The sequence below is a fragment of the Oncorhynchus gorbuscha genome, unplaced genomic scaffold, assembly GCF_021184085.1.
Source record: "Oncorhynchus gorbuscha isolate QuinsamMale2020 ecotype Even-year unplaced genomic scaffold, OgorEven_v1.0 Un_scaffold_7835, whole genome shotgun sequence".
NCBI lineage: Eukaryota > Metazoa > Chordata > Actinopteri > Salmoniformes > Salmonidae > Oncorhynchus > Oncorhynchus gorbuscha.
In genome coordinates, this window is record NW_025751139.1 from 1 (window position 1) to 11,411 (window position 11,411).

Consider the following 11,411-nt stretch of genomic DNA (forward strand, 5'->3'; position numbering starts at 1 on the left):
CTCCCAGCTCCAGATGCCTCCCCTTTCTCATGTAATGTCTCTTTACCTCCCTCCCAGCTCCAGATGCCCAGAGGGAGACGGTGTTTGTTTGTGCTGTCTGCAACTCCACCCTCAGCAAGTGAGAAATGACTTCCACCTCCTACCCACTCATGGAAACCTAGGGAGGGTACTGCCCCTCCTACCCAGGGTTCGAAGCTCCTTGGCTGGGTAGAGCCCGCGGCAGATCAGCCTCTACCCCGCCTGGGGGTGGTTCAAAACCCAAGGTTGTCTGGTTCTCTGGCTCCAGCCCAGGTGACCAGAGTTATTAAGATGAACCAGTCCCAAATGGCAACCTATTCCCTATAAATTACACTGCTTTTGCCCAGAGCCCTATGGGGTTCCCTATGGGCCCTGGTCTACAGTAGTGGACTATATAGGGAATAGGGTGTCATTTGGGACACTACCACAGACTCTCATCAGCTTGTGTTGCATTGAGATTTATCCTGTACTGTCATTCTGTCAATGGAGGTCCTGAGAATGCTGAGAGGTGTGTGTGTGTGTGGTGTGTGTGTGTGTGTGTGTGTGTGTGTGTGTGTGTGTGTGTGTGTGTGTGTGTGTGTGTGTGTGTGTGTGTGTGTGTGTGTGTGTGTGTGTGTGTGTGTGTGTGTGTGTGTGTGTGTGTGTGTGTGTGTGTGTGTGTTGTATAGGATATGCTATAGATTGACCCTGTTATAACTTACTCCATTCTGTAGTGGTTTTATATGTTGGTCCTAATGTTAATTTAATGGATGTAAAGACAGGATGCTAAAGACTATGCCTCAGTCCTAAATGGCATTCTAATCCCCATGGAGCATAACCCTAACCCCATGGAGTGATTTCCAGAGGTGATCCCAGAGCTGTGTTCAAATACTCATACTAGCTGTACTATTTGTGATGTAACATTGAGTATGTAGTTAAGTACTTATTGGATATAGTATGCCAAACGTTCCTGGATGTCGTACTAAATTCACCTAAATATGAAGTATACAAGCAGTGGACACTATTTCTGTGCTTTTAGGGACCATAATGCAATTCTTCAGAAAATGGGCGTGGCTTCACCAACGTTTTCAGATTTGAGAAAAATGGCCGATGAGAGCAGATAGAAATGAATTGCTTTAAGAAAATGTTGAGCAATGTAATAAAGTAATGACTTTTCAAACAAGTTAAACGTTATGTTGGCTGACAATTTATTAGCTACGCTGTCCTTACGAACCACAGCATGTCATTCAGCAGTATGTACCGGGCTGTTAGCTAGCTACCTAACGTTAGTTGGCTACTAATACATTGAACTTGCCAGGTAGTACATTGAACTTGCCAGGTAGTATATTAACTAACTACCAAATGTTTATTGACTTGATTATTCACATCATTCTTAGCTAAGTGCACAGAATAGCTGAATAAAAACGCGTTGAATATGGCCGGTGTCAGTAAAACGTTGTCAAGGGAAAAAGCGTTATTAAATTGTTGCCTGCAGCACAGTTAGTCACCAACACCCTGGATAAAATGAAAACTGCCTAACCAGCTCTGCTAGGGTGAGTAAAATGGTCAGGGTGAGGGTTCTCTCATTTGTGTCTGGAGGTAGCTAGCCAGTTAGCTTGGGTGCTTGATGCCGTTGTGAGGACAGAACGCTCAGATCAACCCTACTCATTTACATTTACATTTAGCGTCATTGGGCTCTGACACGCTCCAGAGCGACTTACAAATCCCATGGAGATCTCTGCAGCCAGTTTGACCTCTGCCTTTCCTTGGCCAGAGCGTCTATTGTCCGAGACCGAAAAGCTCTGGATTTACGAACTGACAACGCTTTACGAACGCAACCCATATTGAATTTACAGACACAGCCGAAATCGTAAAATGTCTAGCGAGTAATTTGTTATGCTAACAAGCCAGCAAGAGGTTGCATAGCAACAGCATCAACTTCTGGTAGACAGGCGAAGTGCTAGTACACTCAACTGAAAGGATACCCTTCGTTTCCAGTATTCTAAAATTAACTAATAGTATGTAGTATACAGGAGGTTGGTATGAGTACTTGAACACAGCACAGGCTTTAGATGGACACATAAGAATGTACATGTTACACTTTTACCATTGTGATCACCAATATTCAATCCACTGAAAGTTTATATTTATCCAATTTATTAATTAATTCATTTGTTTGATTAGCTTGACAGGAATGGAGGAGTTTGTTTACTCTTCATTGCTTCAATAAACTGTGATTTTGAATGTTTGAAATTAATTTATGGCATATTTTTCCTGCCTTTTTTCAGCCTAGTTGTAGAGAGCTCTGTTTAAAAAATAAAAAATGTAAAAAGAGTGTGCAGGTTTGGTGCATCTGTTTGCGTTTCACTACCGTAAACATTGTATCTGTCCCATTGTGGCGTCTGTGAGAGCTAAGCAGCACCATAGAGGTCATCTCCTTTTTGAGGTAGTCCTCAACTACTACTTCTATGACTTGGTAAACAAACTGAAAAGGTGCACACTGCCACTTGCATTGTGTTGTTTGAACAGATATAAAGCCAAGGTTGGTGATTTACTGCCACCTGCAGTCATGACTACTTCAGAATCATCCTCAATGGTGCTGCCCATGCTAAAACAGGCCTTTGGGCACTAGAGTCCTCTATCTATCTCTATGGTCACTACTCAACCCAAATTCACCACATGCCAGAAGGCTCCAGGTTCCTCTCCTCACAACCCAAATCTATCACATGCCAGAAGGCTCCAGGTTCCTCTCCAATCCTCTCCTCACAACCCAGGGAGAATCTCAATAGTCTGAAGTACTTTCCTTACTTTGTTGTTTTCCTTAATTCCACCTGTCTTCCTCCGTATTGTTTCCACCTTTCCTATCTCCTAAAATCAGTTTGTATTACCAGAAGGAAAGGAAACAAGGAGAGGAATGTACAGTCGTAGCCAAAAGTTGAGAATGAGACAAATATACAGTTTCACAAAGTCTGCTGCCTCAGTTTGTATGATGGAAATTTGCATATACTCCAGAATGTTATGAAGAGTGATCAGATGAATTGCAATTCATTGCAAAGCCCTCTTTGCCATGCAAATGAACTGAATCCCCCAAAAACTGTCCATTGCATTTCAGCCCTGCCACAAAAGGACCAGCTGACATCATGTCAGTGATTCTCTCGTTAACACAGGTGTGAGTGTTGACGAGGACAAGGCTGAGATCACTCTGTCATGCTGATTGAGGTCGAATAACAGACTTGAAGCTTCAAAAGGAGGGTGATGCTTGGAATCATTGTTCTACCTCTGTCAACCATGGTTACCTGCAAGGAAACACGTGCTGTCATCGTTGCTTTGCACAAAAGGGCTTCAAAGGCAAGGATATTGCTGCCAGTAAGATTGCACCTAAATCAACCATTTATTGGATCATCAAGAGCTTCAAGGAGAGCGGTTCAATTGTTGTGAAGAAGGCTTCAGGGCGCCCAAGAAAGTCCAGCAAGTGCCAGGACTGTCTCCTAAAGTTGATTCAGCTGCGGGATCGGGGCACCACCAGTACAGAGCTTGCTCCGGAATGGTAGCAGGCAGGTGTGAGTGCATCTGCACGCACAGTGAGGCAAAGATCAGGGACAGTCTGATATTCTGCAAAAGGTACAGGGATTGGACTGCTGAGGACTGGGGTAAAGTCATTTTCTCTGATGAATCCCCTTTTCGATTGTCCGGAGAAGACAAGGTGAGCGCTACCATCAGTCCTGTGTCATGCCAACAGTAAAGCATCCTGAGACCATTCATGTGGGGTTGCTTCTCAGCCAAGGGAGTGGACTCACTCACAATTTTGCCTCGAACACAGCCATGAATAAAGAATGGTACCAACACATCCTCAGAGAGTAACTTCTCCCAACCATCCAGGAACAGTTTGGTGAAGAACAATGCCTTTTCCAGCATGATGGAGCACCTTTCCATAAGGCAAAAGTGATAACTAAGTGGTTCGGGGAACAAAACATCAATATTTTGGTTCCATGGCCAGGAAACTCCCCAGACCTTAAACCCATTGATAATTTTGGTCAATCTTCAAGAGGCGGATGGACAAACAAAACCCACCAATTCTGATAAACTCCAAGCATTGATTATGCAAGAATGTGCCGCCATCAGTCAGGATGTGGCCCAGAAGTTAATTGACAGCATGCCAGGGCGGATTGCAGAGGTCTTGAAAAAGAAGGGTCAACACTGCAAATATTGACTCTTTGCATCAACTTAATGTAATTGTCAATAAAACACTTATGAAATGCTTGTAATTATACTTCCGTATTCCATAGTAACAGCTGACAAAAATATCGAAAGATACTGAAGCAGCAAACTTTGTGTAAATTAATATTTGTGTCATTCTCAAATCTTTTGGCCACGACTGTACACAAGTGCTACGCAATGATATATAGACCACGCCCCGCGCCCTACCCCCTCGTGTGAGGTCCTCCCAACCCCCGCCGCTCTCTGCCCCACCCCATCCTCTCCTCCCCCTCTGTCTCTTCCTCCCGCCCTCCAACCCGTCCCAGTGTCCCAGTAAAGCGCTTTGAGCTCCGGGACTCGTCCTAGTAGCCTAACGCCGTCAGATGGAAACATGGCGACTGAGGTGAGAATGAATAGACTAATCTATCGTCTTCTTCAGCCTATGTCTTTCCCTTTACCTCTATGGGCATATGGTTGTATTGTCTTCCATGTGAGCAGGTAGCCTTGTGGAGACGGTTGTAACCTATATTCTGAACCGTTTGAATGGCGTTTGTCAGTAACAGCAAGGTTAGCCCTATGATAGAAAAGATTGTGTAGCATACAATCATTTCAATCTCTGTTATCAAGCAACAATAGAAATCAACACAACAGTTGTTTATTTACGTATAAAAAGTTCATTTCGAATATAACATTTGCTCAAACGGGTCAGGCAGGCAGGTTCATTTTGGCAAATAAATAATCTGTTTTGATTAGAAATGGAAGGCTTGTCATTTTAACACTTCTTCGGTCACCCTGACCGTCATGGCATGTGAATAGCATATAATCCCTATATCATTATATTGCCATATTAAAGGCGTCGGGAGGCTACGTGCCTGAATAGAGGTTAGTTAGAGGAATTATCTTTGTAGCACGAACAGCATTTCCAGGGCTGTGTAGCCTATGCTACAACTTGTGCTTGAGAACAGGGATAAGCAAGCAATCCTCGCGCCGTTAAGCTGTTTTGGTGAAAGCAGAGCTCTTGTTTTTTTTGTCTCTAGAGTTCCGCCGTTAATCCGGTATAGGCAGGCTGGCCCGTGCTAGTGCTGAAACCTACTAAAGAGAGATCAGCACCGTGGACAGCAACCCATTGAGGTCAAGGAGAGAAAATCTCCGCGTTTACACCGTTATTCCGTCCAACTGCCCTTTTATTGGCTCTCATTCATCGACACATTGGGGAAACAAGCTTGACGAACCATAACAGCCTAAACTAGTTTCCCAAAGCAAGAAACTAGACTGGCCTACATACACCCCCCCACACACACACGCCAAACGGCTAAGTCCACAACTATGGACATCAAGCTTCTTTATGGGGGGGGGACGACGACGACGACGACGATCATTTGGTGCCATCCTTGGCCTATTGAGCCTTCTAACCCTGCTCTTACAGAGATTGATTTGTTGTGAGCTGTTCTGTGATGTTGGGCCTTCTTCTATTGGCTCAATTCCATGATCCGGCTGCTGTAGCAGTGTGCATGGTCAGAGGAGAGAGAGAGAGAGAGGTAGACAAAGAGCTACAGAGAGAGGAGGGGGAGAGAGGGGACGGGAGAGAAGAGAGAGGGAAAAGGAGAGAGGGGAAGGGAGAGAAGAGAGAGGGAAAAGGAGAGAGGGGAAGGGAGAGAAGGAGAGGGAGAGCTACAGAGAGAGAAGACCAGTGAGAGAGAGAGGAGAGAGAGTGTGTCTGTGTCTGTCTGGGCCGTGATCCAACGGACTGCCAGACAGACTTTGATTGAACACCTCTCCTCTATCATCGTATACCCCTAAAGACTACATCAGCCACTGTTTGTATACATTACCTCTTGAACAGAGAGTATGTGTGTGTGTGAGAGAAAGAGCGAATGAGCAGTTTAGTTTTATTCTCATGGTGAGTCATACACACTGCTTCCTCAGAACCAGAAAGTTAATCCATATTAGAATTCTATCCACAATCTCTCTCTCGCTCCCCCTCTCTTCCTCACACTCCTTTCTCTCTCCTCTCTCTCTCCCCAAATATGTGTGGGTGTGTGGTGTGTGTGGTGTGGTGTGGTGTGTGTGTGTGTGTGTGGTGTGTGGTGTGGGGTGTGTGCGCGCTCTTATGTGTGTTTGTGTCCTGTAGTTCCATAACCTCCAAGAGTTGAGGCATAGTGCATCTCTGGCCAACAAGGTGTTCCTGCAGAGAGACTACAGTGAAGGGACCACCTGCCGCTTCCAGACCAAGTTCCCTTCTGAGCTGGAGAGCAGGGTGGGTAGTCTAACACACACACACCACACACACCACACCACACACCACACACACACACACCACACACACACACCACACCACACACCACACCACACACCACACACACACCACACCACACACCACACCACACCACACACACACACACACCACACACACACACACACACACACACACCACACCACACCACACCACAACACCACACACCACACACACACACCACACCACACACACACCACACACCACACACACACCACACACCACACCACACACTACACCACCCACACCACACCACACCACACACCACACACACACCACACCACACCACACACACTCCACACCACACACACACCACACCACACACACACACACCACACACACACACACACCACACCACACCACACACACACCACACACCACACCACACACACACCACACACACACACACCACACACACACCACACCACACCACACACACCACCACACCACACCACACCACACACACCACACACACACCACACACACCACACACACACATGGCTGAAAAGACCGCTAACTGAGTGTCTCTCTGTCAGATTGAGCGGCCGTTGTTTGAGGACACCGTGAAGAGGTTGAATATCTACTATGCGGAGGCAGAGAAGATGGGAGGCCAGTCCTACCTGGAGGGATGTCTGGCCTGCGCTACAGCCTACCTCATCTTCCTCTGTATGGAGACACGCTATGAGAAGGTGAGACCGGGCTAAACCACCACAAGAGAACCACAGTAGAACTTCAGTAAGACCACAATATAAACACAGTAGAACTTCAGTAAGACCACAATATAAACACAGTATAACCCACAGTAGAACCACCACACTAGAACCACATAGTAGAACATCACAGTAGAACCACACAATATAAACACATTACGACCACAGTAGAACCACACAGTAGAAACATTACGACCACAGTAGAACCACATAGTAGAACCTGAGGCCCAAGACACCAGTGTGAACGTCAACAGTGAAGAGGTGACTCCGGGATGCTGGCCTTCTAGGCAGAGTTACAAAGAAAAAGCCACAACTCAGACTGGCCAATAACATGAGCAAAAGAACACAGAAAAGAACAAAAGATTAACATGAGCAAAAGAACACAGACACTGGACAGAACACAGACACTGGACAGAACACAGACACTGGACAGAACACAGACACTGGACAGAACACAGACACTGGACAGAACACAGACACTGGACAGAGGACCTCTACCTAGAAGGCCAGCATCCCGGAGTCGCCTCTTCACTGTTGACGTTGAGACTGGTGTTTTGCGGGTACTATTTAATGAAGCTGCCAGTAGAGGACTTGTAAAGGTGTCTGTTTCTCAAACTAGACACTCTAATGTATAGTCGGGGCCAAAAGTTTTGAGAATGACACAAATATTAATTCTCACAAAGTTTGCTGCCTCAGTGTCTTTAGATATTTGTGTCAGATGTTACTATGGATACTGAAGTATAATTACAAGCATTTCATACGTGTCAAAGGCTTTTATTGACAATTACATTAAGTTGATGCAAAGAGTCAATATTTGCAGTGTTGACCCTTCTTTTTTAAGACCTCTGCAATCCGCCCTGGCATGCTGTCAATTAACTTCTGGGCCACATCCTGACTGTTGGCAGCTCATTGTTGCATAATCAATGCTTGGAGTTTGTCAGAATTTGTGGGTTTTTGTGTGTCCATCCGCCTCTTGAGGATTGTTCTCAATGGGATTAAGGTCTGGGGAGTTTCCTGGCCATGGACCCAAAATATCGATGTTTTGTTCCCCAAGCCACTTAGTTATCACTTTTGCCTTATGGCAAGGTGCTCCATCATGCTGGAAAAGGCATTGTTCGTCACCAAACTGTTCCTGGATAGTTGGGAGAAGTTGCTCTCGGAGGATGTGTTGGTACCATTATTTATTCATGGCTGTGTTGTGAGGCAAAATTGTGAGTGAGCCCACTTCCTTGGCTGAGAAACAACCCCACACATGACTGGTCTTAGGATGCTTTACTGTTGGCATGACACAGGACTGATGGTAGCGCTCACCTTGTCTTCTCCGGACAAGCTTTTTTCAGGATGCCCCAAACAATCGGATAGGGAATTCATCAGAGAAAATGACTTCACCCCAGTCCTCAGCAGTCCAATCCCTGTACCTTTTAGTAGAATATCAGTCTGTCCCTGATGTTTTTGCTGGAGAGAAGTTGCCTCTTTGCTGCCCTTCTTGACACCAGGCCATCCTCCAAAAGTCTTTGCCTCACTGTGCGTGCAGATGCACTCACACCTGCCTGCTGCCATTCCTGAGCAAGCTCTGTACTGGTGGTGCCCAGATCCCGCAGCTGAATCAACTTTAGGAGACAGTCCAGGCGCTTGCTGGACTTTCTTGGGCGCCCTGAAGCCTTCTTCACAACAATTGAACCGCTCTCCTTGAAGCTCTTGATGATCCGATAAATGGTTGATTTAGGTGCAATCTTACTGGCAGCCATATCCTTGCCTGTGAAGCCCTTTTTGTGCAAAGCAATGATGACGGCACGTGTTTCCTCGCAGGTAACCATGGTTGACAGAGGTAAAACAATGACTCCAAGAACCACCTTCCTTTTGAAGCTTCCAGTCTGTTATTCGAACTCAATCAGCATGACAGATTGATCTCCAGCCTTGTCCTCGTCAACACTCACACCTGTGACATGATGTCAGCTGGTCCTTTTGTGGCAGGGCTGAAATGCAGTGGAAATGTTTTTGGCGATTCAGTTCATTTGCATGGAAAAGGGACTTTGCAATTAATTGCAATTCATTTGATCACTGTTCTTCTAACATTCAGGAGTATATGCAAATTGCCATCATACAAACTGAGGCAGCAGACTTTGTGAAAATTAATATTTGTGCCATTCTCAAAACATTTGGCCACAACTGGACTGTCCTCTTGCTCAGTTGTGAACCGGGGTCTCCCACTCCTCTTTCTATTCTGGTTAGAGACAGTTTGCACTGTTCTGTGAAGGGAGTAGTATGCAGAGCTGTACGAGATCTTCAGTTTCTTGGCAATTTCTTGCATGGAATACCGTCATTGCTCAGAACAAGAATAGACTGACAAGTTTCAGAAGAAAGTTATTTGTTTCTGCCCATTTTGAGCCTGTAATTGAACCCAAAAATGCTGATGCTGCAGATACTCAACTAGTCTAAAGAAGGCCAGTTTTATTGCTTCTTTAATCAGAACCGTTTTCAGCTGTGTTAACATAATTGCAAAAGGTTTTCTAATGATCAATTAGCCTTTTAAAATGATAAACTTGGATTAGCTAACACAACGTGCCATTGGAACACAGAGTGATGGTTGCTGATAATGGGCCTCTGTAGATATTCCATTAAAAATCAGCCGTTTCCAGCTACAATAGTCATTTACAACATTAACAATGTCTACACTGTATTTCTGATCAATTTGATGTTATTTTAATGGACACAAAATAATAGCTTTTCTTTCAAAAACAAGGACATTTCTAAGAGACCCCAAACTTTTGAACGATAGTGTATGTTCCTTACTTTGTCATACTGTCTCCCTCTTTTTGTTATTTCTTTCTCTCACTGTTCCCTCTCCCCTCTCTCTCTAACCCTTTCATCCCCCTCTTTCTCAATCTCCCCAGGTGTTGAAGAAGATAGGCAGGTACATCCAGGAGCAGAATGAGAAGATCTACGCCCCGCGAGGTCTACTCATCACTGACCCCATTGAGAGGGGCATGAGGGTCGTATCCTTACAGCTACTACTGCTACTCTGTGTGTGTGAGAGAGAGACAGACAAAGAAAAACAAAGACAGAGATGAAGAAAACAATAGACAGAGAGATGAAGAAAACAATATAGACAGAGAGGGTGAACAGTACACATGTATGATATTTAAAGAGGGAGAAAGAGATGGAGCGAGAGAGATGACGAGTCAACAGTACACGTGGGCTCCCAAGAATAAGGAGCTTGTACAGTGCGTGTGTATTGGATAGACCCAGACCCTCCTTATAGACCCAGGCCCTCCTTATAGACCCAGGCCCTCCTTATAGACCCAGGCCCTCCTTATAGACCCAGACCATCCTTATAGACCCAGACCATCCTTATAGACCCAGACCCTCCCTATAGACCCAGGCCCTCCCCTAGACCCAGACCCTCCCCTATAGACCCAGACCCTCCCTATAGACCCAGACCTCGTTATAGACCCAGACCCTCCCCTATAGGCCACTCCCTATAGACCCAGACCCTCCCTATAGACCCAGACCATCCTTATAGACCCAGACCCTAGACCCAGACCCTCCTTATAGACCCAGACCATCCTTATTGACCCAGACCCTCCCTATAGACCCAGACCCTCCCTATAGACCCAGACCCTCCTTATAGACCCAGACCATCCTTATAGACCCAGGCCCTCCTTATAGACCCAGGCCCTCCTTATAGACCCAGACCCTCCTTATAGACCCAGACCCTCCCTATAGACCCAGACCATCCTTATAGACCCAGACCCTCCTTATAGACCCAGACCCTCCTTATAGACCCAGACCCTCCCTATAGACCCAGACCCTCCTTATAGACCCAGACCCTCTTATAGACCCAGACCCTCCTTATAGACCCAGACCTCCTTATAGACCCAGACCCTCCCTATAGACCCAGACCCTTATAGACCCAGACCATCCTATAGAGTGTGTTCCTTCCTTATAGACCCCATCCTGTTATAGACCCAGATCTATCTATAGGACCCATACCCTCCCTATAGGCTCCTGCTCTTATAGGCTCAGCTCTATAGACCCAGACAGTGCTCGGTGACCAGGTACATGTCACCCTCGCCATCCTAGACCCGGTCCCTCCTATAGACCCAGACCACAGTGTCCCTACTGGACCCAGACCTCTCCCTATAGACCCAGAGCTCTTATAGACCCTGGACCCCTTATAGACCCACCTCCTTATAGACCCAGACAGTGCTTGG

General features: G+C 46.0%; 1 protein-coding gene across 1 annotated transcript; it reads left to right on the forward strand.

The window, feature by feature from the left end:
- Positions 1-4,457: 4,457 nt before the first annotated feature.
- LOC124029831 (golgin subfamily A member 7B-like) lies at positions 4,458-10,416 on the forward strand. The gene is made up of 4 exons (XM_046341409.1): positions 4,458-4,597; positions 6,326-6,451; positions 7,024-7,176; positions 10,092-10,416. The coding sequence occupies exons 1-4, from the start codon at positions 4,586-4,588 to the stop codon at positions 10,266-10,268; spliced, it is 468 nt and encodes a 155-aa protein (XP_046197365.1). The 5' UTR covers positions 4,458-4,585; the 3' UTR covers positions 10,269-10,416.
- Positions 10,417-11,411: the final 995 nt, after the last annotated feature.